This window comes from Mirounga angustirostris, unplaced genomic scaffold (assembly GCF_029215605.1).
Source record: "Mirounga angustirostris isolate CCGP_5_RB_7025 unplaced genomic scaffold, mMirAng1.0.hap1 SCAF_1, whole genome shotgun sequence".
Classification (NCBI taxonomy): Eukaryota; Metazoa; Chordata; class Mammalia; order Carnivora; family Phocidae; genus Mirounga; species Mirounga angustirostris.
Genome location: NW_026991709.1, coordinates 78,785,281 through 78,810,683, shown reverse-complemented (window position 1 = coordinate 78,810,683; position 25,403 = coordinate 78,785,281). Strand labels below are relative to the sequence as shown.

The 25,403-nt window shown below is 47.8% G+C and overlaps 1 protein-coding gene across 3 annotated transcripts in view; it reads right to left on the bottom strand.

Moving 5' to 3' along the window:
* Positions 1-7,908: 7,908 nt before the first annotated feature.
* The window catches only part of MASP1 (MBL associated serine protease 1), a 64,532-nt gene continuing 47,037 nt past the window's right edge, over positions 7,909-25,403 (bottom strand). For 2 of the 3 annotated variants that reach the window (XM_064582825.1, XM_045903175.3), the window contains one exon: positions 20,205-24,278. In XM_064582825.1, the coding sequence (XP_064438895.1) occupies positions 23,395-24,278 (884 nt within the window). In that variant the 3' untranslated portion in view covers positions 20,205-23,394. Of the gene's footprint in view, positions 10,777-11,194; positions 11,295-13,281; positions 13,350-15,089; positions 15,276-16,154; positions 16,269-17,668; positions 17,807-20,204; positions 24,279-25,403 lie in introns of those variants that run through there. The other variant, XM_045903176.3, reaches the window with a different exon arrangement.

The window sequence follows — 25,403 nt, the reverse complement described above, 5'->3', positions numbered from 1 at the left end:
ACCAGCATTATATAGCACAGAGTCAGGGAAGATGATATAATTCAGGGTTAAGAAACCCCTGAGTGGGATGTCCACTATCACCACTGCTATTCAACATAGTATTAGAAGTCCTAGCCACAGCAATCAGACAACAAAAAGAAATAAAAGGCATCCAAATGGGCAAAGAAGAAGTCAAACTCTCACTCTTTGCAGGTGATATGACACTTTATGTGGAAAACCCCAAAGACTCCACCCCAAAACTGCTAGAACTCATACAGGAATTCAGTCAAGTGGCAGGATAGAAAATCAATGCACAGAAATCAGTGGCATTCCTATACACCAACAACAAGACACAAGAAAGAGAAATTAAGGAGTCGATCCCATTTACAATTGCACCCAAAACCATAAGATACCTAGGAATAAATCTAACCAAAGAGGCAAAAGATCTGTACTCAGAAAACTATAAAATACTCATGAAAGAAATTGAGGAAGACACAAAGAAATGGAAAAACGTTCCATGCTCATGGATTGGAAGAACAAATATTATGAAGATGTCAATGCTACCTAGAGCAATCTACACATTCAATGCAATCTCCATCAAAATACCATCCACTTTTTTCAAAGAAATGGAACAAATAATCCTAAAATCTGTAGGGAACCAGAAAAGACCCCGAATAGCCAGAGGAATGTTGAAAAAGAAAAGCAAAGCTGGTGGCATCACAATTCCGGACTTCCAGCTCTATTACAAAGCTGTCATCATCAAGACAGTTATGGTACTGGCACAAAAACAGACACATCAATGGAACAGAACTGAGAGCCCAGAAATGGACCCTCAACTCTATGGTCAACTAATCTTCGACAAAGCAGGAAAGAATGTCCCATGGAAAAAAGACAGTCTCTTCAACAAATAGTGTTGGGAAAATTGGACAGCCACATGCAGAAGAATGAAACTGGACCATTTCCTTACACCACACACAAAAATAGACTCAAAATCGTTGGAAGACCGAAATGTGAGACAGGAGTCCATCAAAATCCTGAAGGAAAACGCAGGCAGCAACCTCTTCGACCTCAGCCACAGCAACTTCTTCCTAGAAACACCACCAAAGACAAGGGAAGCAAGGGCAAAATGAACTATTGGGACTTCATCAAGATAAAAAGCTTTTGCACAGCAAAAGAAACAGTCAACAAAACCAAAAGACAACCGACAGAATGGGAGAAGATATTTGGATATGACATATCAGATAAAGGGCTAGTATCCAAAATCTATAAAGAACTTATCAAACTCAACACCCAAAGAACAAATGATCCAATCAAGAAATGGGCAGAAGACATGAACAGACATTTTTCCAAAGAAGACATCCAAATGGCCAACAGACATGAAAACGTGCTCAACATCGCTCGGCATCAGGGAAATCCAAACAAAACCTCAATGAGATACCACCTCACACCAGTCAGAATGGCTAAAATTAACAAGTCAGGAAACGACAGATGTTGGCGGGGATGCGGAGAAAGGGGAGCCCTCCTACACTGTTGGTGGGAATGCAAGCTGGTGCAGCCACTCTGGAAAACAGCATGGAGGTTCCTCAAAAAGTTGAAAATAGAGCTACCCTATGATCCAGCAATTGCACTACTGGGTATTTACCCCAAAGATACAAATATAGGGATCTGAAGGGGTATGTGCACCCCGATGTTTATAGCAGCAATGTCCTCAATAGCCAAACTATGGAAAGAGCCCAGATGTCCATCGACAGATGAATGGATAAAGAAGAAGTGGTATATATATACAATGGAATATTATGCAGCCATCAAAAGGAATTATATCTTGCCATTTGCAACGATGTGGATGGAACTGAAGGGTATTATGCTAAGTGAAATAAGTCAATCAGAGAAAGACATGTATCATACGACCTCACTGATATGAGGAATTCTTAATCTCAGGAAACAAACTGAGGGTTGCTGGAGTGGTGGGGGGGTGGGAGGGATGGGGTGGCTGGGTGATAGACATTGGGGAGGGTATGTGCTATGGTGAGTGCTGTGAATTGTGTAAGACTGTTGAATCACAGACCTGTACCTCTGAAACAAATAATACATTGTGTGTTTAAAAAAAAAAAAAAAAGAAGATAGCAGGAAGGGAAAAATGAAGGGGGGGAATCAGAGGGAGAGATGAACCATGAGAGACTATGGACTCTGAGAAACAAACTGAGGGTTCTAGAGGGGAAGGGGATGGGGGGATGGGTTAGCCTGGTGATGGGTATTAAAGAGGGCACGTACTGAATGGAGCACTGGATGTTATACGCAAACAATGAATCATGGAACACTACATCAAAAACTAATAATGTACTGTGTGGTGACTAACATAATAAAAAAAAAGAATGACTTATATTCTAAATGTTGTGTTTAAAATCCCTTTGCTTTTATTATAGTATGTTACATATAGGGATACTTCATTTAGTTTGCATGCATTTGAAATTTATATACGGTTTACTAATAAATGATTCTTTCTTTCCAATTAAAAAAAAAAAGAAACCCCTGAGTCCTGGTTCTTATGAGCTCTATGGCCTTAGGCAAATTACTTAAACTCTTTGAGCCCCATTTTCCTTCTCATCAAAATGGGAATAATACTTGTGCCTCGTCAGGCTTTGGTAAGAAAGAAATGATGCACTGTTTGTAACATTGTGTGATACAGAGCATATGGCCATCTTCTTCCTTCTTCCCCTTTCCTTTTCAGCTGGTAGCCTCTCCTTCGAGTCCTGAGGGGCTCTTTCTCTTTGTGATTGCAGCTTTGTTGGTAAATGCTTTAGGGGAAAAAAAAAAGGTGGGGGGAAGGTAAGGGTTAAGTTCCCCGCCCATGGTTGAGATGTGGTTTATGTTTATTTTAATATATGTAGAGTCATTTCTTTTCTTCCCCTCAAATTTATTTCAAAGCAGTGACTTCATTTTTCCAGTGGCATGGTAGCCGGCCACTCTTCATTCTTCAAAGATAGCTAGCTATATAAAAATCACCCCAAACAGAAAACACCAGTGATTTCTGGGCTCCATTCCCACTGGCTGAAATACCCCAGAAGGAATTTAGCTGGATTCCAAGTCCCATTCTGGTTCTCTGTAGGACTCCCCGCTAAGGAAATTCCTCTGGAATCATTTTGGCCCCATACTGCCACATGCGTCAGGGAAATGAAATCTGCCTGTTGTGTGGCTATTTTGTGACGCAGCTTGTGAGGGTAGCCGGGGGTGGGGGTTGTGCTACAGAAAGCTAATTTGCCTGGAGTTTGGGCAACATGGGTCCCAGCTCTGGGTTAGATGTTAGCTGGGCATCTTGGCAGCTGACCTTGGGTGACTTCATCTTTCTCCTCTCCTGGGTCTCCATTTCCTCATTCGTAAAGCAAAAAGGGGAGGTGATCCATCAGCGGGTCCCTGCTAGTCTTGACCTTGCTCATAAACTGGCCGCTTAGCCTTATTTGTCCTCACTCATTTGGGGTGGTGCCTGATGCTGGCCCGCCCAGCAGGTCATCTAGTTTCATACTTCAGTCTACCTACGTGGGTTTGGAGTTTGATCTTTTTTCCCTTTCCTTTCTGGAAGCAAACTTGTAGACCTCTTGTTCTAACTAGATCTATCTGTAGCGATATTCACATTTTGAAAGGCAGTTACCTTGAGAGGTTCTGCCTTATATAGGGACTTGTGTGATAAATTAGAGGGTGTTCAGTACTACCACGAAGAATAAAGTAGGCAAGGGAGATGGAAGAGCAAGGGCTGCAGGTGTAATTTTAGATTGGATAACCAGGGAGGGTCTCACTAAGAAATGGACATTTAAAAAACAATGAAAGAACTGAGGAAGGGGAATGGCATATGCCAAGGGCCTGAGGTGGGAGCAGCCTGGAATGTTCAGCTGTGAGGAGCCCAGTGAGGCCAGAGTGCAGTTCAGGCTTAGTAGTCATGACTAAGCGATCACAAGGGTCAGAGTGGTAATGGGGGCCAGAGCATATAAGTCATCAGTTATGGTCAGGACATTGGTTTTTCATCTGAATAAGACAAGAAGTCACTGGAGGGTTTGAGCAGTGGAGTGATGCCATCCAATTTGCCATTACCATGTTGAGAATAGACCAGAGAGGAGCAAGAATGAAAGAGGAAAGTTTAGCTGGGAGGCTCCTGAAGGAATCCAGGAAAGAGGTGATAGTGGCCTGATCCAATGTGGTGGCAACTGGGATTGGGTCTGGGTATGAGTTGAAGGTAGAGCTGAGAGGATTTGCTGATGTCTTAGACATGGGGTCTAAAAGAAAGAGGGACCAAAGAGGTCCCAAAGTTTTTGGCCTGGGAAACTGGGAGAATAGAGCTACCCCTTGAGGAGATGAGGAAGGCTGTGTGAGGAATAGATCTGGGGGCAATGTCAGGAGCTGGGTTTTGGACATGTGAAGTATGAGATGCATCATAGGCATTCTGTTAAACAATTTAATGTGAGGCATTAAATGTGAGAAATGCAAGGTGGCAGTGGAATGTTCATGATGGCAGCTCAAAGGAAAGGCCCAAGCTAGAGATAAAATTGGAGCGTGATCACATTTAGATGTTATTAAATGTCATGAGATTAGCTGAGATGTCTCGGGGAGTGAGGGTAGATAGAAAAGAGGCCAAGGACTGAGACTGGGGCTCTCCATGTGCAGAGGTTAAAAAGAAGGAGCAGCCTACAAGGGGCTGTGGAAGCTGAGGCACAGAGAACATGATGTGTTTGAGCTTCCAGAGCCATCGAGCAGCAGGGCTTGGACTGGAAGCCAGGTCTTCAGAGTCAAGGTTCAGAGCTCTTTCCACTGGCCCAAAGCACCTTACCTGTCATGGCATCAGCTCGCTCCTGACCTGGGAGTCCTGTCCCTCTCCCTTGACCAGGAAATGTCATTTCATCAAGGACATGGGTTGTTGTTTCTGTTTTTCTTAGTGTGTTTGAAGTATTTCATAATTTTAAAATGCGCTAAAATAAAAGGCTTTGTGGGAAGCTTAGACTGCCAGTATGGATTTGGGCACTGGACACGCAAACTCAGACCAAAGGGAGATGTTGTCAGAGTTGTTTAAATGAACAATTCTGTTGTCTTGGATCCCGTTGGCAGACCCGGGCCACGAGTGAGCATTTCAATGGGCATGGATAAAATAAGCCAAGATAGTGTCAGGAAATGGGCAAGATGGAATAATGTCACAGGATAAACAGCTCTAGGGGACATGAAGTTCTTTTTCAAAATAGGTCAGCATCTTGGTCCTGGACCACATCTACACTGTGCCTCCCAGATTCCCAGGGCTTGGTCTGTCTGCTTCTGGCCTGTAGTATGGATTGGGGTCATAACCTGTAAATTTGCAAAGGCCTCCCCTGGGACTGGAAGATGTTGGTGGGGGCGATGTGTTCCCACCCACGCCGATCTGTTCCCACCCACGCCGATCTGTTCATTCAGCATGCTCCCCCTGGGCGCCATCCAGGCTTGACACACATTCTCCTTGTCATAAAACTATCTTGTCCTAACACCCCATTCCTCAGAGAGGACTCCCTTGGAGACTTTGGGATCTACCTAGGTGTCGAAAGGGTCCTGGCTCTTTTTCCTGTCATCAGAAGCTCATTGCTGGGAATTGAGCCTGGGTTTCTGCATCCAAATGATTTTTCTTAACTTCGTCAAAAATAGGCCAACAGACACCAGATGCTGGAGGTGGTTACAAAAGCCCTGTTTGTGTCCTTCCCTCAAATTCAGGGAACCCCATGGCTTCCTTTCTGGAGATAAGTGTGGATGCCTGCAGTTCACAGAAAGATCAGGGGTCTGGAAAACCACTACTGCCCTTGGGTTTGGGACCATGCCCTGTTTTCTCTCTGCTTCTCTGCTAATTCACCTTGAAGTGTTAACAGAAGCTGGGAGTCTCTTAACAGTGTCTCCTTGAGGCTCAGCCCTAGATTCCCAGAGCTCTGAAAAGCAGATTCCTGTCCTCCCCACAGGCCTGTCCTCATTTAGGTCCCTTGCCTGATGTCTGGAAGTCATGTTGAGTCCCCTACCTTCACTGTCTTCTCCCTTAGTTTCTTCTCTGCATTAAGGCGTTACTTGAAAGGTCAAGTGATCACATCTCTCCTTGGTTCAAAAAACTCAAATGTCTCCCTGTTCCCGAAACCAAGCTGAGCATCTAAGTTCTGCACTTCAGATCTTCTTGATGGTGTTCTCTTTTCTCCCAATTTTTCTGGCTCTCCAGGGACACCAAGTCACTCAGTTTCTCCCAAACACCCACTGCCCTTTCATATCCTTGTTTTCTCCTTTGCTATTCTCCCATGACTAGAATGCTTTCCCCTTCTTCAGTTTATGAGTGCAAAGTAAAAAAGACTATTCTGCCAAGAAAACACTCATGCAGAGATGTCTTAGTGATGGTTTTGTGGCCAAGAGTCACAGAAATTTCTGGATTGTGTGCTAGAGCAGCAAGGCATCTATCTCACCTCTGCTTCCCACCAGCTGTCTGACCTAAGTCAGAGACCCAAGCTGGAGAAATAGAGGTTCCCAACATTTTGCAGGGGTCACATATGGGCAAGATAACTAAAAGTGTGGTTCTCAAACTGGATGCACATTAGAGTCACCTGGGGAAATTTTAATCCCAGCTGCCAATGCTCAGGACTTACTGCACACTGGTTCTATCTGAATCTCTGGGGTGGGGAGGTGGGGGTAGGGCCCAGACACTGGCATTTCTGGTAACTCCTGTGTACAGCCTACTTTGAGAACCACTGGTGTCGAGCCAGTGAAGTAAGAGCTGGGGTCCCAGAGCCCACGAGAACTGGTTTCAAATCGCAGTGTCCCCATCTCCTGACTAGGAGACCTTGGGTCACATTTTTAAAATACAAACTTTTAATTTTAAAATACTTTTGTATTCACAGAAAAGTTGTAAAGATGGTACAGAAAGTTTCCATAAAGCCTTCCCCAGTTTCCCCTATTATTAACATCTTGGTTCAAGTGTCACAATTACTAAACCAGTTTCAATAAATTTTTTCTTTTTCTTTTTTTTTTAAAGATTTTATTTATTTGAGAGAGAATGAGATAGAGAAAGAGAGCATGAGAGGGGGGAGGGTGAGAGGGAGAAGCAGACTCCCCGCTGAGCAGGGAGCCCAATGCGGGACCCGATCCCGGGACTCCAGGATCATGACCTGAGCCGAAGGCAGTCGCTTAACCAACTGAGCCACCCAGGCGCCCTCAATAAATTTTTTCTTAACAAAAGTCCATCTTTATTCAGGTTGCCTTCATTTTCACCTAACATCCCTTCTCTGTTCCAGGGTGCCATCTAGGATCCATGTCCCATTTAGTTGTGAAGTCTCCATGTGAAGTCTGCCAGCTAGTAGGAAAAATTAAGTGGATGAGAAAGTCAACCTATGCTGCACTAGAACCTAAGTCTCTTGATTTCAAGGCCTATTCTAGACCCAGATTGGCCACCATCTCTGTCATGTGATTGGCATAGATTTTTCCCTCCCTGATCTTACCTATCTTTGCTCGAAAGGCTGCTTGTTGGTGGTTACTCTTTGATTCCTGCCATCAGGGAACAAGATCAACTCAAAAGAAAGTACATACTACAATCCAGAACAGGACACTCATAGACATGGTGCCATATTTTCTGAACCACACAATTAAACACATGATCCAAAAAAAAAAAATTTTTTTTTCTATTCTGGGTGTGGATGACAATCAAGAAATGGAATTTGGATGCTGAAAGATTGGCATCCTGGGATATTTTGATAATTGATAGGAATAATAGGACGAGGTATTTAATCAGAACTGACCTGAAAAACCTGTCATGCTATTGTATTGACAACAGGATCTCCCCCCATCCCTCTTCATGGTACAGTGATACTAATCAGAGTCAGAGAAATGTTGATGTGAAAAGTAAACTTACCAGAATCATCAGTGCATGAAAAACATACAAGCCCAACAGAATGCTTTGACTCAGTGCAGATGTTTATTGGAACAAATGTGTAGTTACTCACAATAACAATAGCTTCTGTTGCTAATGAAATTGGCATGATCATTATTGCTCATAACAACATTCAAGGCCGGAATCACAGCTTTAGATATACAAACTATATTTTAGGGAGGTGGATTTTTGTTGTATGGAAGAGGCAACCTAAGAGGCCACACATTCTGAAGTTGGAATGGGCTACATCTAGGCGTAATGAGTTTCTCATCTCTAGATAAGATGGTCCTAATAGACATTCCAAGCCTCTGCTTCTATGACCACGTGAGAAGTTTGGGCTTCTTGAACATTCGCAGCCGTGCGGGGGCTGATATATCTAATAAATGTTTGCTGATCAAGGGTAAGCTGGAAGTTCCACAGCACATTTAGACATTTCCTCAGAATAAGGCTAAAATTGTAGTTGGGGAAATAAACAAGAGGAACTGGGTCCAACCAGAAGTCTGGATTTGTACATAAATCTTTAGGCTATTCAAGTCCCATAGTTGTCTGACTTTTAGGAGAAAGGCTATTTCAGATGTTGGTTCTGATCCCAGAATCAGAACAATGGCCTAGTAAATGTCATTTTTGTGAGAGAAGTGAGTGTAATCTCAGGAAAGCCTGAGTGGACGTTTACTCTTGGGCTCCTTCCACCTGGAAGGCCTCCCTCTCTCTTACCCGTGGAAATGCCCACCCTCCTCAAGGGTCAGCGCCAACATCATCTCCTCTGGGATGCCTTCCTGAAGTCCCCTATTCTAACTCCTCCATACCAGAGTGGCCATTCTTTTGCCTCCATGCTGCTCCCAAGGATAGCACTTAGCAGGGTTTATTCTGTTCATGGTAGTCACCTGCATATGTGTCAGTCTTTCCTGTAGAAGCTCCTGGAAGGCATGAACAGTGCTTCCCTCATCTTGGTATTCTCCATAGCAGTCAGCACAACCTAGCCTATGGGGGCACCCAGGCAGTGCTGTGAAATGGAAAGGTATGGGGTTTTGGAATGTCTTAGAGCAACTCCCAAACTTTGCATTGCAATTCTTCGGTGTCCGAGATAAAGCTTCAACTTGCTTGACACATCTCTGATGAAGTTGGGTACCCATTGTCATTTTCCCTCTACAGCACAGACTGCAGGGTGCCAAGAGGTAGAATGACTTGCTCATGGAACCAGAAGCAGGCTGTGAACTGCTGTCCCTGAGCATTCAGCCTAGGGCTTAGTGTCCATGAGTTCTCACCCCTCAGTATCTTCTCCCAGCAAGAGATCCTGAATGACTCCACCAACTGTAGTGCAGGCTAAGAATTGAAATTTCCCATGAAGACCGATTTTGATAGAACAGAAGACAGGAATTTGGAGCTTCTGACCCCTTGAATGGCTTAAATCTCAGAGCTCTGGAAGGGATGAGGTCTCTGGAAGCTTCCTGAGAGAGGAGGTGGCTCTTGGAGGGGAGAGGTATTCTGCCTGGGAAACACTTATGATCTTGCAAGGCCAGGGCATTCAGGGTGAGGGACAGGGGTAAGGAATCAGTGGAATGGCTTCTTGGGGTCAGCTGTGGACATAAGGAGGAAGAGTGCAGGGGCCTGAGTCTAGCCCAGCAGGACTGACCCTTGTGAACCTCAGGTTCCCAGGAAGGGAAGGAGCAGATGTTCTGCCTAGGAATGAGGAAAATTCCCTAGACTAGCACTTTGTGGAGCTACATTCTTGGGAACTGGGGCATGGTGGATGTGGTGGGGGTGGGGAGGGCATTGCAGCAGAGGTAGTATTGGGTCTGCATCAAAGCCCTATTGAACCTTAAAGTGATTTTTACTTTTTGGTTACTTCAGTTTTCATTCATCTCATCAGGGAAAAATGTCTTCATTGGATCCTAGACTGTCAAACCTGGGAGGGTCCTTTCAGATGAGGGGAAGGGACTTCCATAGAGTCACATGGGAGCTGGGGGCAGAGCTAGTTCTAGGACCTGGCCTCTGACTTCCCATTCCATTGCTCTTGGTCCCTCCCTCATCCCCATCCTGCTTCTCTCAGGCACTCTCATGGTTTGGTGTCCCGCTTACATTCATAAGTGCGTTGCTATTGGACATGCTCTAGGACTAAGAATTTTCTCTCTTTTGCTTTTTTATAGGGGACAGGGATTGGGACCGAGAAAAGTGCATAGTAGCAAAGAAGCTTTGCAGGCAGATGAAGGAGATGGTCAAGGTTGAGGGGAAGGGTGCATATGGATCAGCCCCAAGACCCAGCGGGATTTGTAAGAGAACTTCGTCTGCCTGGTAAACACAAGGACCTTTTGCTAATTCATGTTTATCGAGCACTTAGGTTTTGTCTGCACTGTGCTCAGTGCTATGTACATATTAATTAATTTTATCCTCATCTGACATTTATGAGGTAGGTAAGGTATGCCATTTTCATAATATGGAGGAAGAAACGGGTTCAGAGGTAAAGTCACCTGCCCAGTGATGCAAAGCTAGTAGTCGACAGGGCCTGGATTCAGCCTTGTGTTCTGATCACTCAGCTACTCAGCCTTTAGAGAGTGTGAAAAGCAGGCTGAGATGCCCCCGTTATGGGCGAGTAAAGGGTGGGCTGAATGAAGTGGGGGAGGGGGAGGGGCATCCTGCATCAGAGAATTATCCTGTGCTGCTGACTGACCACGGACAGGGGGTGTGTGGGGGGGTGAGGAATGGAATTCAATTCCTCATCCTGGTGACCCTCTGGATCCAGTCCTTATTGTGGTAGATGTAGGAATACACCCCATAGTGGTCCTTCTTTCCACAGTCCTCACCCCAGGACACCGTTCCCACCAGGTACCACTGGCCTCTCTCCTTATCCAGGGTCACCATGGGGCCTCCAGAGTCCCCTGCACAGGCATCCTTTCCCCCTAGATGAAAAGGAGATGCAGGTTAAAGCGCTCCCCTTCTTAGCCCCAAATCCAAAGGAGCCTCCTTTTCCCTACATCTGACTTGTATTTCATAAAATTGGACGCGAGGGGGCGCTATAGACCATGTGACCCAAACTTGGGCTGAGGGCGGTTCTGCTGGGCCTCCTCCGAGCTCAGCGATTTCAGAAAGTGTGGGTTTGGGACTCTCCTTTCATAGGGGAAAACTTGGGCTTGGGGAAGGGAATGACGGGAATTTCTTAGCGCTCCTTTCTCTGACACAGGGGAATTCGAATTCCCAGTGGAATCCTGACCTTCTTCCTCTCCTCTGACTCCTCCTCCATTCAGCCTTCCAGACTGGAGGGTTTCCAGCCCTTCGGTGGCTGGTGGTGCCCTGTTGTATTCCTTCCTCTTGACTTACCTTCCTTCTCCCCAGCGCAGATCATGTCCCTGGTCACTTTCCTCTTCAGAGGGGCATAGGCCTCCAGGCATGTGCGGTGGTCCACAACTGGGATTTCGATCTGGAACATAAGGCCATGGTTGGTCCCCACCCCTGGCTGAGGAGTCCGTTCTGCTCTGACACCCCTAGAGCTGGCTCCTCCCCGTCCCCTTCCAGGATGAGCCTGAGTCCACCTTAGACCTGGTCTCAGCAATTGCCCTCTGCTCCGGGTGAAGGAACACTAAAGAGTCAGGAGATCCATATTCTGCAACTGTCTCAGGCATGAACTTGCTGTGTGACCTTGAACAGGTCTTTTGCCCTCTCTGGGCCTCAGTTTTCTCATCTGTAGAACGGAGATAATATTTGCCTAGCGCATTCATTATTCCAAATATGGAAATGTATTCAAAACTTATGGTCAGTCTACTTTCCCCCCATCCCTACAATTACTGGCTATGGAATCTGCGACATAGAGTGTAATCACGGCCCTTCAGACCTCTGAGACCACTTCCTCATCTGAAGAATGGAAGTCACCATATTTGACATACTCATCACATGGAACGGTACAGAGGAGACGAATGAGCAGATGTTTTGTAAACTACAAGCGCAGTATAAAAATGTTCAGTACCGTAGGGTTTACCGCTGCTCACCTTAGAGCAGGCATTTACTTACTTTCTCCCCCACTACAGTATGAGCTTCTAGACACTGGGTCTGTATTTTGTCCACTTCTACTTACACGGCTTGGAACATAGTCAACACTCAGGTATATATATATATATAAATATATATTTTTTAACCTGAAGCAATAAAGTAAGGTACTGTGATTAGTGTTGCCCTTGGGGCTTGGGGGTAAATGTTGAAGGTGAAGTCTGGAACCACATGAGGAAACACCTGAGTCTCATTTACCCAGAGCAAGAACGGCATGAGTCACATACCCCAAAAGTATAGCTCCTGCTGACTTTCACCTTTTAGGTCCCTCCTGGGCCACGGCCTTCCCAAATAGGTGGGGAGAGAAAGTCAGGGCAGGGTGGTCATGAGCCCATATCCTCAGCAAACCACCAAGTGCATGACTCACCTCTATTCATCGTTCAGGTATTGTTCGAGTGTTACCTTCTCTGGGGAGCCCTTCTGGACCCCAAAGACGAGGTTAGATTTCCTGTTGTACATGCTGGAGCTTCCTGCACTTCTTCCTCATCACATTTACCATGTTGGTAACTACTTTTTGTCCCTCTCACTTGACTATCAGCACAAGGAGGCTGGGGACCAGATGTGTTCTCCCCCACCCCCTGCCCCCAGCATACCTAGTAGCTAGCACAACGTCTGGTACGTGGGAGGCACCAGGTAAATACCTGGGAGTTAATGAAGGAAGCGATGAATGGTTGTTGCAAATCCGAAAATTTAAAGTATGTTAAAATAACATATGTTGAAGGATGCAGAGATTAGCTGTGGCAGTTACCAACCCCAGTCATGTCCGAGCCAGGCAGGTCTTGGGGGACATCCAGCATTGCCCCTACCTTTGCAGCTTGGGATACTATACAATGGCCCAGGGAGGCAAATGACTTGTTTAAGATCACCCAGCAAGTTGGTAGGAGCCAGTACTTGGAGCCATAGCTCCTTACTTCTAGTGCAGTGTTCTTTTATGAAATGATAGAAATGTGAACTTCTAAATGCAACCATCAAGTTCATTACTGCAAGGACTGCAGCTCTCAAGAGGCCATTCTTTAGTTCATGCTTGGTTATTCTGGTATGTGGATACTTATAGTATACAGATGCCTTGTGGGGTGTCCAAGCCCACTGTTTTCTGGAAGAATTTCCATTACCTGAGGCTTTACTATGCTACAGAAACATTGAACAATGTTTAGAGACTAGAGCCCCACGTAGAACAAACAGACCAAGCTTGTTAGGATTCACAATCCCAGTGAACTTTGGGGGTGAGCCTGGGCCCCTGGAGTCTCTCTCTCACCCACCCCCTGCCCGAGACTCTGAATCCCTGAGGGGCAACATGGAACAGGAGGGTCCAATGTGGGGCAGGCAGAAGCATCCCTCTCTATAGGACATAAAATGAACTTCACCTCCATCAGGGTCTCTGGGAACCTTTGCAAGAACTGCTTTCCCCAGCCACTGACGATGACCATGTCCCCTGGAAGAAAGAAGACACGGTGAGGGACGAGTGGCTGTCTGTGGGGTTTTCAGAGGGTTGCCTCTTGCAGCCCCATCATTCTCTGCTTGTGGAGGAAGGGTTAAATTTGCCCCATCAGAGAAAAGGCGACATGGTGGGGAGGAGGACTGCTGGGCTGGAGCTCACAGGAAACAGAGGTTTGGGCTTTTATTTCTGGGAGTCATTAGCTCGTTGATTGGCTCTTCACTCGCCCTCATTCCCAAGTAGCACAGAACCTAGGCTCCACGGAGGCGGCCGTCTCAGCTCTCTGTTCACTGCTGTATCCCCCTGCCTCCAGTAGCGCAGGCCATAGTCGGTGCTCAATCAATAATTGTGAAAAATGTAAAAGTTCAGCCCAGTCCACGATGCGCTATGCTGCCTTTGACGAGCCCCCGACCCACCCTCCCCTGCTGAGCCCCCACTTCCCTACCCATAAAACATAAAAGGAAGAGGCTGGACTTGGGATCCTCTAAAACCTCTCCCAGCTCTGATACCCTACAAGTCTGTGAAGTTGGCAGATGTGGGGACAAGATGGAAATGGTTTGAGCACTGACAGAGAGCAATCATTTCTTCATGTGAAAAAGAGTCTGGCTACTGAAAACAGCATGCGGGGTTACATGGGACAACCTGGCTTCCAGCCCCAGCTATGCTTCTTCCAAGCTGTATCTTGGGTAAGTCACTTCACGTCACTGGGCCTCAGTTTTCTCATCTGGAAAATGGGACTACAACACCCCCCCACAATGCTTTTATAAGTAGTAAATATATTAGTGAAAGTAGAGCAACTGATACATGGTGGGCACATGGCGTCTGATAAATCAGACCCATACCTGTGCCTTTCCTGTTGGCTCAGTTCTATTCAACCACTTTTTGTCATTTGTTCGAACACAAGAAAGTTAGCTATGACGCAGCACCACTGAATTTAGAACAAGATGAAAATGTTGAGTGTATTATGTTTGAGTGTATTATTTCACTTAAATATCACAGCCACCCTATGGGGTGTTATCCTCAGTGTCGGGGCAAGGGGCTTGAGGTTCAGACCCTTCCTCGAGGTCACCCAATTGGGAAGTGGCAGGACCGGGTTTTGAACCTGTGCAGGTGATTAAGCTATTGTCCCTCAGCTCCAAACTTGCTCTTTGCTCTGCTTGGTGATGCTGCAGATGAGATTCTGAAGTGGCAGTTCCGCTTTGTCGGTGGGGGGGTCTCCCCAAAATAAGGAGACTTCCCGGAAGGCTTGTTGTTCCTGTTGGCACTGACCTAGCCCCGGGGCCTGGTCCCAGCTATTCCCCCCAGCACGTCAGCACGGGGCCCCTCCGCAGGCTCCTGAGTCCTTTTTCCAAGCTTCTACGTTCTCTGACTCCATCCTCTCCCCTTTGTTCCCCCAGGCCGAGAAGGGGTGGTTTTTTCCTGCGGGTACTACCTGCGTTAGGTTAGCATCCCCTTTACTGCCCTCGTCCTCCAGGGCCCTGGATTAAATTCTCCCTCTTGCAATGACTCGTCTGGTTTCCGTTTTCTCATCTGGACCCTGACTGATCCAGGCCTTCGAGTACTGATCAAGCCTGCCTGTTTACTGTGTGCTGCCTTGGATCCACCTCTGACTTAGCTGTTCTTGGGGAGGCAGCCGAGGGACCCCGCAGACCCTGGCAGCTGGCTCAGCTGGCTCAGCGGTGCCTAGGGAGGCCCCTGCTGTTCTGCAGGGGTGGGGTCAGGCATCGGGCAGAGTACCTTCCTGGGGGGGGCCCTCAGGCAGACAGATGGGCATCACAAAGTCGCTCAGCACCGGGCTCTCCAGCAGCTCCACCAGAGCCACGTCATTCTCAAATGTGTTGGGGTCGTACAGGGGATGGAGGAAGAGGCGTTTGGCCCTGAGGTGCTGTTCATTCCCATCCGACTGGCGCCTCCAATACTTGCCTGGGCGAGAGAAGGCACATGAGGCACGGGGTAAGGTCCCACCTTGTTCCCTGTCGCCCCTTGTCCCATCTGGTCTGTTTTCAGCCTTTAACCCTTTTGCTGCCCCCGCTCCCCTTTTCCCAGCCGTCCCACCCTACCTGCCCTTCGCCAAGTATTCCCATAGGCTCCCACCTCTGTCTTTCTTCTTGAGCTGATCCCATTGCCTTATAACACTCATTCTGATGCTCACTGCCACATGTTCAAACCATATCATCACACCTCAGTGCCTGGGTCATGTGTTCTCTCCTCCAGGAAGCCTCCCTGATTCTCGCGTTCGATTCTTCAGTTACAAGTCTCTTTCTTTTGAATTCCCATGGCACCTTATCTGTTTCTCTCCTATAGGACTTACTGCTTCCTATCTTATACTAGAGGTCTCTGTGCTCATATTTTATTCCTTTATTAGACTGTAAGTTCCTTGAGGGTAGGGACTAGGTCTTAATTATATTGTGTTCTTAGATCCTGGCATAGGGTCTGTAGTGTGACTATGTGCTGAACGATGTGCTGAACCAAACTGAATCAGCTGATGGTCTAGACTTTACAGAAGAGATGGTAAGCTGGGATTGTCTGGGTATGACTCCCTTGAAACCATGGATTCCTAGAGGCCTGAAGTGTCTTTAGAATGATCTAGACTGGGCTCTTATTTTACCATTATAAAAATGGAGGCCTCGACTTCAGTGATTTGCTCGTGGTCTCGCCACCTGAAAATCTTAGCCTTGGGCTTGGACTCCAGTTCCAGCTTGTTCTTCATCCCAGATGTCCTGCCCTGATAAGTGAGCGAGTGGACACACCCCATGCCCAGAACCAATGCTGGCTTCAGGAGTCAGCCTGCCCCTCACTCACCCATGATGATTTTGAAGTCAGAAGGTCTGAGCAGGTCTGAGTCATGTAGGACTGGGTAATCTGGATCGAGCGACCGGTGGAGGCAGTGAGCGGCAGTCACGATCCAGCTGGAGCCTGAGAACGGAATTGTACATATGTTCTGCCGTACACTGCCCCGTCCTGCCCCCCATTGCTTCAGACCACTTCAGGGTACCCCTTTCCATTGCGTTTCGGAACCCCAAGTCAGACAATCATATAACCCTAATCTGAAGATGAGGAGTTAAATCTGATTTCATCTGCCTATTCTAACCAAGAGGCCAAGACCGAACATCTTAAACAGGGTTTTAGGGCTCCCTTAAACCTATGGGCTTGGTGAGCCCCAGACAGCCCAAGGTGGGTCCACAGAAGACCCTGGGCTTACTGGCCACCCTTCAGGCCTTGTGGTCCCTGGACCAACAGCATCAGCCTCATCTGGGAACTTGTTGGAAATGCAGACTCTCAGGCTCCACCTCAGATCTATTGAAATAGAATTCTGCATTCGGTAGTAAAATCTGGGGATTTTAACAAGACCCTCAAGTAATTCCTATTCACTTTAAAGTTTAAAAAGCACTGATCTAGCCTGGAGCTGTCCTCGCCTGACTCCACTGTGTGAGTGGAGTGAGAGGAGGGCCTGGCAGTCTGGGGGCTGCCCAGGCAGATGTGGACCCATCCAGGCCTTCTTCCTTGTGGTGAGATCAGACCAGGAACTGGCCAGGGACTCTAGGTGGGTATCAATTTTTCCTATAATATCAGAGCTGGAATGGACCTTTGATCATTGGGACCAACCCGTGGCAGGAAGAGCCATCAGCCATTTCTTTCCCACCCTTGCTCCCACTCCCACCCACATTCACTCCATTGCAAAATCCTGACAATTCTATTTTCTAATGCTGTTGAGTCTGTCTTATTGCCATCCCTTGTCTCCTGTCCTTATTCTGAGGCTAATGACTCCCCTCCCCACAATTGCTACAGCCACCTCACTGAAATCCTGGCTTTAGGATTTACTCTCCTTTCAATGTGTATGGCCCCTGGAGAGAACATTCTTATAAATCTGCAGCAGCCTTCAGGATAGATCTAAATTCCTAAGTGTGGTATTCAGGGCCTTTGTAAATCTCCCTTCCTTGGCTTCTCCAGGGTGAGTTTCCTGGTTCTCCCTGGTGCCATAGCCCTGGTACACCTTGCCTTTGAGGTTCACATGAGTGCCTTGTAATCAGTGTTTGAGGGTCTGACTCCTCAACTTAGTCCTCCCCAGTGCCCGAGACTGACCAGGACTTCATAGGTGTTTGTTGACTGAAGGAGCAAGCTAGAGCAGGAATACATATCTCCTAGCTCCAGTTAAGGGCTCTTCCTACCACACTGTCCTTCTGGGTCTCACTTCTAGTGTGGACAGTGAATCTCAATGGAGAAATCTTGGTCAGTCTCCAGGAAGAGGGTTGGGTTCTTTCACTTTCACCCTGCCCCCTAATGCTGGGTCCCCAGCCCTTTCCACATCTCCTTACCTAGAAGGGAGCCCCCACAGAAGGGCTGCTCTCTCGGGTATGATAACATGGCAATCCAGGGGGTGGTGCCTTTCTGGGCTGGGCGTCCATTGAAGATCCTGGCCAACAGCTTTCGGGAGAACTTGGGGACCCCACACACTGCAGCCAAAGGAGGGAGGGACAGATCACACTGTGGCCTTCATCTTGCTCTTTGCCAGAGATACCAGCTCAACACCCTCTCTTTTTATTTATTTGAGCTCAATGCGGGACTCAATCCCAGGACCGTGGGATCATGACCTGAGCAGAAGGCAGATGCTTAACCACAGATGCTTAACTGACTGAGCCATCCAGGCATCTCTCAACACCCTTTCTTAGGAACATCTATTATTTTTGTTTTCCTGGCATTCATTGCTCTTTTAAGTAACAGCACTCTAATTTTCCTCTGGGGTCTATTCTCCCTCAATTCTTAGTCCATATGCCCTGAGTTGGAATGATCTTACCTCTGATTCTAGAGGTAGGAATGTGACCGAGACCTGATGAATTAAATCCTCTCATCCTCTGGGGACGAATGCTCAGAGATGGGAATGTAACTGTGGCCAGCCCAGTGAAGGTCTGCCTTGGGAATTTTGCTAACCATATTAAAAAAGAGAAGGACTTTCCTGTTGGGGTTGCTAAATTGCTGACTATAAGCTAAGGTCTGCCAATGATCACTTCATGGGGAGTCTTCTGAGAATGATGCTACTAATGGAAAAAAGTGAGTCTAGATGAGGAAGAGTGAAGCAAGAGGGAGACTGTATCCTGATATTTGAGCTCCTTGATCTAACCATAACTGAAGCCTTGTGATAAGGACTTTTCAGCTATGTGAGCCTATAATTCTCTCTCCCTTCCTCCCTCTCTCTGTCCCTCCCTCCCTCCCTCCTGTAAGCTGTTTGTATTGGGTTTCTTTCACATGAATGAAAGAGTCCTGACTAATGAAGAATTTTCATGCTGTATCCACAGGGATCTCTTCTCAGAGAAGCCCTTCCTCAGGGCCTTGGGGGGTAAAGACCCCTACAAGTGTCTGCCTGCTCCGTATTGTTTCCACTGATTTGGATTTACAGACACAGACACACAGCATCTTATAGCTAAACAGCGCTTGAAGACTATTTAGTCCATTCCTCTCATTGTAGAGCTAAGGAAACTGAGGTTCTAAGAAGGGAATTAACATGCCAAAAGTTACTCTATGAGTTAGTGACAAGACTCATTCTAGGTCTCCTGACTTCTGAGCTTTTCCTACCCTGGCCAGCACCACTAACTCTTACCTGTGTGACTTCCCAGAGCACTCATACCCAGGTAACCGTCTGCCTTCTTTGTAACTGTCACCTAGCTGCTGAGTAGGGCTGGGATGCATCTTCAGCATCTCCCAGTAGCTTCATTCCGCATGTCCTTGGCCACTGCCCCAGGCTAATGTCCTGTCCCCATTCCCAGTAGAATCTCAGAGCCCACTGGGTGAGAACTCCCTCAAGCATCTTCTCTCCATCTGCCCCCTCTGTAAACTTTTTTCTCTTCAGAAGTAATTCTGGACTCTGGATCTCCTCACTTCCACACTCTCGAGGGCCTGGCTTGGAGGATTCTCACCCTTTTCCAGTATCTTGAATCTCTCCTTTGCTTATGCCTCCAAAACATGGCCACATCTTCTTACCCTAAAACCATGCTTCTGCTTTCCTGGCTTCTCATTCACTCCATAGTCTTTCCCTCTCAGCCTTTCCATAGCCAAGCTTCTGAAAAGAGGAGTTGACACTCAGTCTCCACATCCTTCCTTCTCCTTTGGAGGTGGATTTGGAAGAAGAGAGCGCCAGGCTCTGCACACTCCTGGGAATAAAGTAGCTGTTTGGACATTTAATAGACCCCCAATCATAGATGGAGGTAGAATGGCTCTGGGCCCATTCATGGGACTTCAAGGGTGATATTTACACGTGTAGGAAGATACTATTTGAAATTTCCTCTCATGTATTCTTCATTTCCAGGGATTTCCCTTGCCCTCTGGCTCCCTATTATTAAAGCTGGAGCATCCAGTGCTTTAGGTGCGGCTGGACACAACTTTGAGTTTTGAAGGAGCAAAGCAGAAACCAAAATTAGAAGTGGAAATTTTCATTTGAAGAGTCAGGGATTGTGCTAAAAGATTTGTAGGTTTCAAGGAGCCAAAACCCAGAGAACTAAGTATACCATCATATGATTTTTACTCCAAGTCAGAGAGAAAGGAGGATGTAAGTATAGTCTCCTGCCTCAGGAGAGAGATAAAACCTAGGAGAAGTCTGGACACAGAGTGGGGGAAAGGAGGGAGGGAAGGAGGAGAGAGAGAGAGAAGAAAGATGGAGAAGGAGGGAGAGGAGGGGGAGAAGGAAGAAGGGGGGGGAGGAGGAAGGGGAGGAGGGGAAGGATGAGGGAGAGCTGGAGACTTTGAACACAGCAGGGGGCCTGCTTCTTGGATCCTCTCAGAGTTGACAGTAGAGACTGGATGCTTATCCCTGGGGAATGTCCTGCCTGGAGACTGTCCTCTAGAGTGCCCTGTGGCATTGGTTCTCTTGACTACTTTATCCCTCCTCATGCTCCCTCCGTGGCTTCTGAAGCACTTCTCTTCCTGTGTTTCCGACCCCTTTTTGGTCTCTTTCTTGAGGTTTCTCTTCTCTCCATGCCTTCCATGCTGGGGTCCCCTCGATCGGTCCTTTGTCCACTCTTCTGTACACTCATGGTAGATAATACCAGTCTCCTCCCGTGGCACCCTACCACCTATCCTATACCCTGATGGATTTCAGATCCGTGTCTCTGACCTGCTCTGGCCTCTGAGCCATTCCTTTCTTGCTATTCCTTCCTTACATCTCCAGCTGGATTGCTCATGACCTCCTCCCCTCTGACATTCCAAATGTCTGTTAATGCCCACATAGACGGCATCCCGGTTTCCTCCATTTCCTTCAGCCCCCATATTCAATCAGCCCCTAAGTTTGTAAAAAATCACTAGGAGAAGCAGAGAGTAATGTGTTTCCTCCATGCCATGTCACAGAGTGCTTTCCATGTAACCTCATGGTACCTCAGTATCTCAGTACATCACAACATAAATATCTAGAGGAAAGGAAAAATTTGAAATTTTTAGTAGAATCCAAAACAGATAATCCTCAAGACCAGTTACATGTAAAACATCAAGCACAATTTAAGATTCTTTTAGTTCTCAATAGTGTAAAAAACATGATGTTTTCATTATGATACAAACCCCAAACAAAGGCAAACCATGAGTGCATCCATGGAGAAGCCTCGCTAACAGGTTAGCTATGCACCTGACCCCGCTCCATGCCTGCACCATTTCATAGGATTCCTATACACCAAGCCCTGCTGAATACACTACTTGGATGTTTTAAACTCCTCCCGCATCTACATCTGCACCAGCTTAGCCCTAGGTCTGGTGGGTTTTCACCATCTCTCTCCAGAGTGCTTCCCTCCACTTCCCACACCCTGCTGCCCACCCTCAGGTCTACGCATTCAGAATTCCCTGTCGATGAGACCCTGCATTTCTAACGAGCACTCCAGGTGATTCTGATATACTCCCACTTAGAGAATCACTGGTCATAGGACAGCACAAACATAGTATAGCCTTCGAGACTCCTTCCACTCTCCCGGATTCCCCATGCTCCCGCTCCACTCACGCCCGCTTCCCGGCTTGATCTTCATCCACCCTGGCCCATCTCTCCTGGTGCATTCTTTGCAGCCTTTTTGCAAAGCTCTCCAGATCCCCTTCAGCCCTGTGACTCTCTCCTGCCTTTAAGCTCCCACAGTGCTGCAATCTCTACTTCTCTTATGACACTTGACGCCTTTCACCTGTGTGAGACCTAGATGCATGAGACCCTGTCTTGCATGCTAGTTTGGACTCTTTGAAGTCAAGAACTTAATTGGCAGGCACTTCAGTGAAGGCGTGCACAGCCTAGAGGGACACATGTCCATAACCGACTCCATTCTTCATTACTCCTTCTTGAATGAGGTCCAGATGACAAAAGCTGTACCTTTTCTGTAATGGGAGAGAGAGTAGCTTAATGAGGGGCCAGTCTCTCTTCAAAAAGCCAAAAATAAACAAGCGTCAACAATCATCAAACCCCAGAATGAAGGCTGTTGGTTATCCACAGGAAGTTTATTTCCACTTTAGACCCCTGACAGGAGAAACAGAGTGCAGAGGTGCCTTGCAGAGTAGTGAAGCTTGTGATATAAAATATACAAAATATAGCACCCTCTACATAGGAGTGTGCTTTCATGAACCGGTTGGAAAAGTGGACACTTCCCAATTGTTCTCTTGGAATCCCTCTCAGGGACTTCTCTGGCTGCCTCGCTCTGATGGAGAAATCCCAGAAGAGCAAGCTCTGGGGAGAAGGAACACAATCAACCCTGTGAGGCTCAGGGAGAGCCTGCGGGCAATCAGAAGACTAAATGCTAGAGTCAGAAGGACCCTGAGGGGGATCTAATGTCTTCCTTTTACAGATGGGGAAACTGAGGCCCACAAAGGAAAAGTGATTTGTGAGAGGTTAGACAGCCAGTTAGGGGCAGAGCTGAGGCTAGAACTCAGCACTCTTGGCTTTATCTCTTTTCACTGTCTTTTACGGGCAAGTCTCTGCTTCCCTTGTCTGGCTGCTGGAAACCCAAGGAGTGGATCTGGATCTCTGTGAACATCCATGCCAGGTGGGTTCTCTGAAGAGCTCAGACTGCGGGCACACCAGATGATCTGGCGGGATCAAGTTACACCTAATGTCCTGAGCCCACTCCTTCTTCCATTTTCCTGCCTAGAAGCACACACAGTGGGGCACGGTGTGGGCCTTCTCTTTTTCCAGGCAATCCAGTTGAGTCTCTGTTCCTGGGACTGGGGCTCAGGTGGCCTTTTCAGATGATATCCTTCAGAGCTGGAAGTTTGCTTCATGCTTGTCTGGAGTTGCAGGTGTGGACACCTGTGTTGTCAGCTGGTACTGGAGAATGACACATGAGTCTAAATGATGTGTTCAAAATCAACAATGGAAGTTCTCAGGGATGGGGAGCCTCCCACTGATATTCTCCTCCCCTTAGTCACCACAAAGCTTTCCAGCTTTCTCTTTGTCCTTTAATAGAGAGATTTCCTTTAATAGAGAACACAGGGATAAGGCTTGGATTACAAGAAACTTTTGGGAGAGAAATCCAAGGGATGAAAGTACCCCAAGACATCACACTAGGAGACAGGGCCTTGGGGGTCTGACCCCTGTCTCCTCAAGCCTGAGTGCTTTCCCCCTAAAAGGGACTAGACTCGTCTGTGCCGAGGGCCAATTTGAGAAAATAGATGGACTCAGTGTTCAGCTCAACATAAGGGATGGTTTTCTAACAATCAGGTCCAAGCTCAGGCACACCAACAGTGGGACCGAAGGGTTTGGTAAGTGAGTAGGAGTGCATAAGGCCACCGGGGTCAGGCCCTTCTGGAGAGGAGTGCTGGGATTAGCCAGAGGGCTAGTTCCCTCATTGTACTGCAGGGGAGAGTGAGGCCTACAGAAGGGAAGGGGCTCGCTCAGGGCCGTGGACCCAGGCCTCTTGCATACAGCCTTTTCCTGTACCACACTGTTGCCTCTCAGAGCCCCGGGGGCTGTCTTGGGAGGAAGGGTTCCATTCCGTTTGGTCTGGTGAGTAACTTGGAGTGTGCCGTCGGAAGTGCGCGTACAGCCTCACTCAGGCTGGGGGAGGGCAGGCCGGCCCTGAGGACGTCGGTCAGCTCACCGTTCCACCTGGAGCTCTCCCAGACCTTGTGGGGAGCCCATCTGCTCCCACACCCAGTCCACATAGTTGGAGACCTTCGTGTAGACCCCATAGACCTGCTTGCTGCCACATTCTTCAGGGCCCCCCCAGGACACCAGGCCTTGGGCCACCCAGCGCTGGCTCAAGTCATCCAGAATGACAAAGGCCCCACCACTGTCTCCGAGGCATGTGTCCTTGCCACCCTCGAAGTAGCCGGCACAGAACATGTTCTCTGTGACACTGTAGTTCCCCGACCGGGACTCGTAGCTGGTTTTGCACTCTGCATACGGCACCACAGGTAACTTGACATACTGCAGGACATCTGACAAGGTCCGCGTGCCACTGCTGATGATCTCATCCACGGTCACATTAGGATTGGAGATACCCCAGCCAGCTACCAAGCCCAGCATATGGGGCTCTGGGCCTTCGGGCTCAGGACTTGGCAGGCAGATGGGCATGACGTGGGGCCCCAGGGGCACGGGCTCCCGCAGCTGCACCAGAGCTATGTCATGGTTGTAGTTCTGGATGTTGAAGTCTGGGTGGAGCACCACCTGTGCCGCAGAGCTGTTGACAGCCCCTGATTTGTCCCGCACGTCATGCAGGCCCAGGTAGACGGTGACGTGCTCCTTGGAGACCGGTATTACTGTGTTGTCTCTTCGCTGGGAGCGCAGCACGTGGGCTGCTGTGAGGATCCAGGACTCGGAGAGCAGGGCCCCACTCCCAAACCACTTGTCATTTGGCACCCTCGAGGTATCCTCCACCACGATCAGGGCCTGCCATGGAAAGAGGCCAGGCTCAGCATTCCGGCCCCCGATGATCCTCTTGACCAGGTTTGGCAGTGAGCGGGAGGGCTGACCACACACTGTAAGGAGAAGGAGGGAATGGGGATAAGAAACAGGGACTGGTCAGATCAGCCATGTGAAAAGAGCCACAGAAAGAAATTCACGTCTCATCCACTGTAGATTATGCCAACATGGGACCCTACTCTACATTACAGGGCCATGGTGGCCCGGGAGAGCTCTGCATGGGTGTGACTTTTGACCTAAGTCTTTCCAGTTGGCCTGTGTGTGGTCTAGCTCTTCTGTAGCCAGTGCCATCTATGGACCAGACCATTGCATGCATGGGCCTTCACCATCCTGAACCATTTCCAGCCAAGTTCACTTTGGCCTGGATATTCCAGAAGTGGCCCATGCTGTGGATACTTAGAAAACTTCTGGAAACCATAGGTCATGGGCTTTGAGAGATGGAAGGAAACTAAAAGACTGTCTAGCAGGTCACAGCGAACACTGGACTGGGAGCCAAGATACCTGGGGCCTTGACCTGGCTTTTCTCTCATATGTCCTGTGCGATTCTGGGTAAGTAAATTTGTCTCTCTGGACTTAAATTTTTGACCGGCTAAATGAGGCAGCTGGTCAATATGATCTCTGTGGATCTTTCAAATTCCAAATTCCCTCAATTTTTATTTCATGTTCCCTGGCCACCCCCATTTTATAGGTGAGTAAAACTCTCCAGACGTTAAGCAATTAGCCCAAGGTCACATGGCTATGAAGTTAACAGGGGCATTAGCAGAGGGCTTAACTAGATTCTAAGATCAATGTCTTGTCCTATATCCCACAGTGCTTCATTACATGTACAAATCATGGTCATGGGCTCTATAACTTTTTCTTCTTTGGCCTAAAGGACTCATGCTGTGAATGTGTGCACAGGGCATCCAGGGTTAGGGAAACATGGCATAATCTACAAGCAATGATGCATAGGCCCTGCTCTGAGCCACCCATCATTGCACCCAGGAACCCTGCAGTACCTTCAGGGGAAGAAGAAAGGTCTGATCAAACTTCGTTCCACTGAGTTGTACCCCGAGCATGCACATGCACCACCAGCCTCCTGCAGCCAAACGCCTTTGGCCCATGAGCAGGGGTCTTCAGTACCACTCCTCCACTGGCCAAGAACAAGCTCACATGAGCCTTCCCAGCAGGGTTCTTAGGCC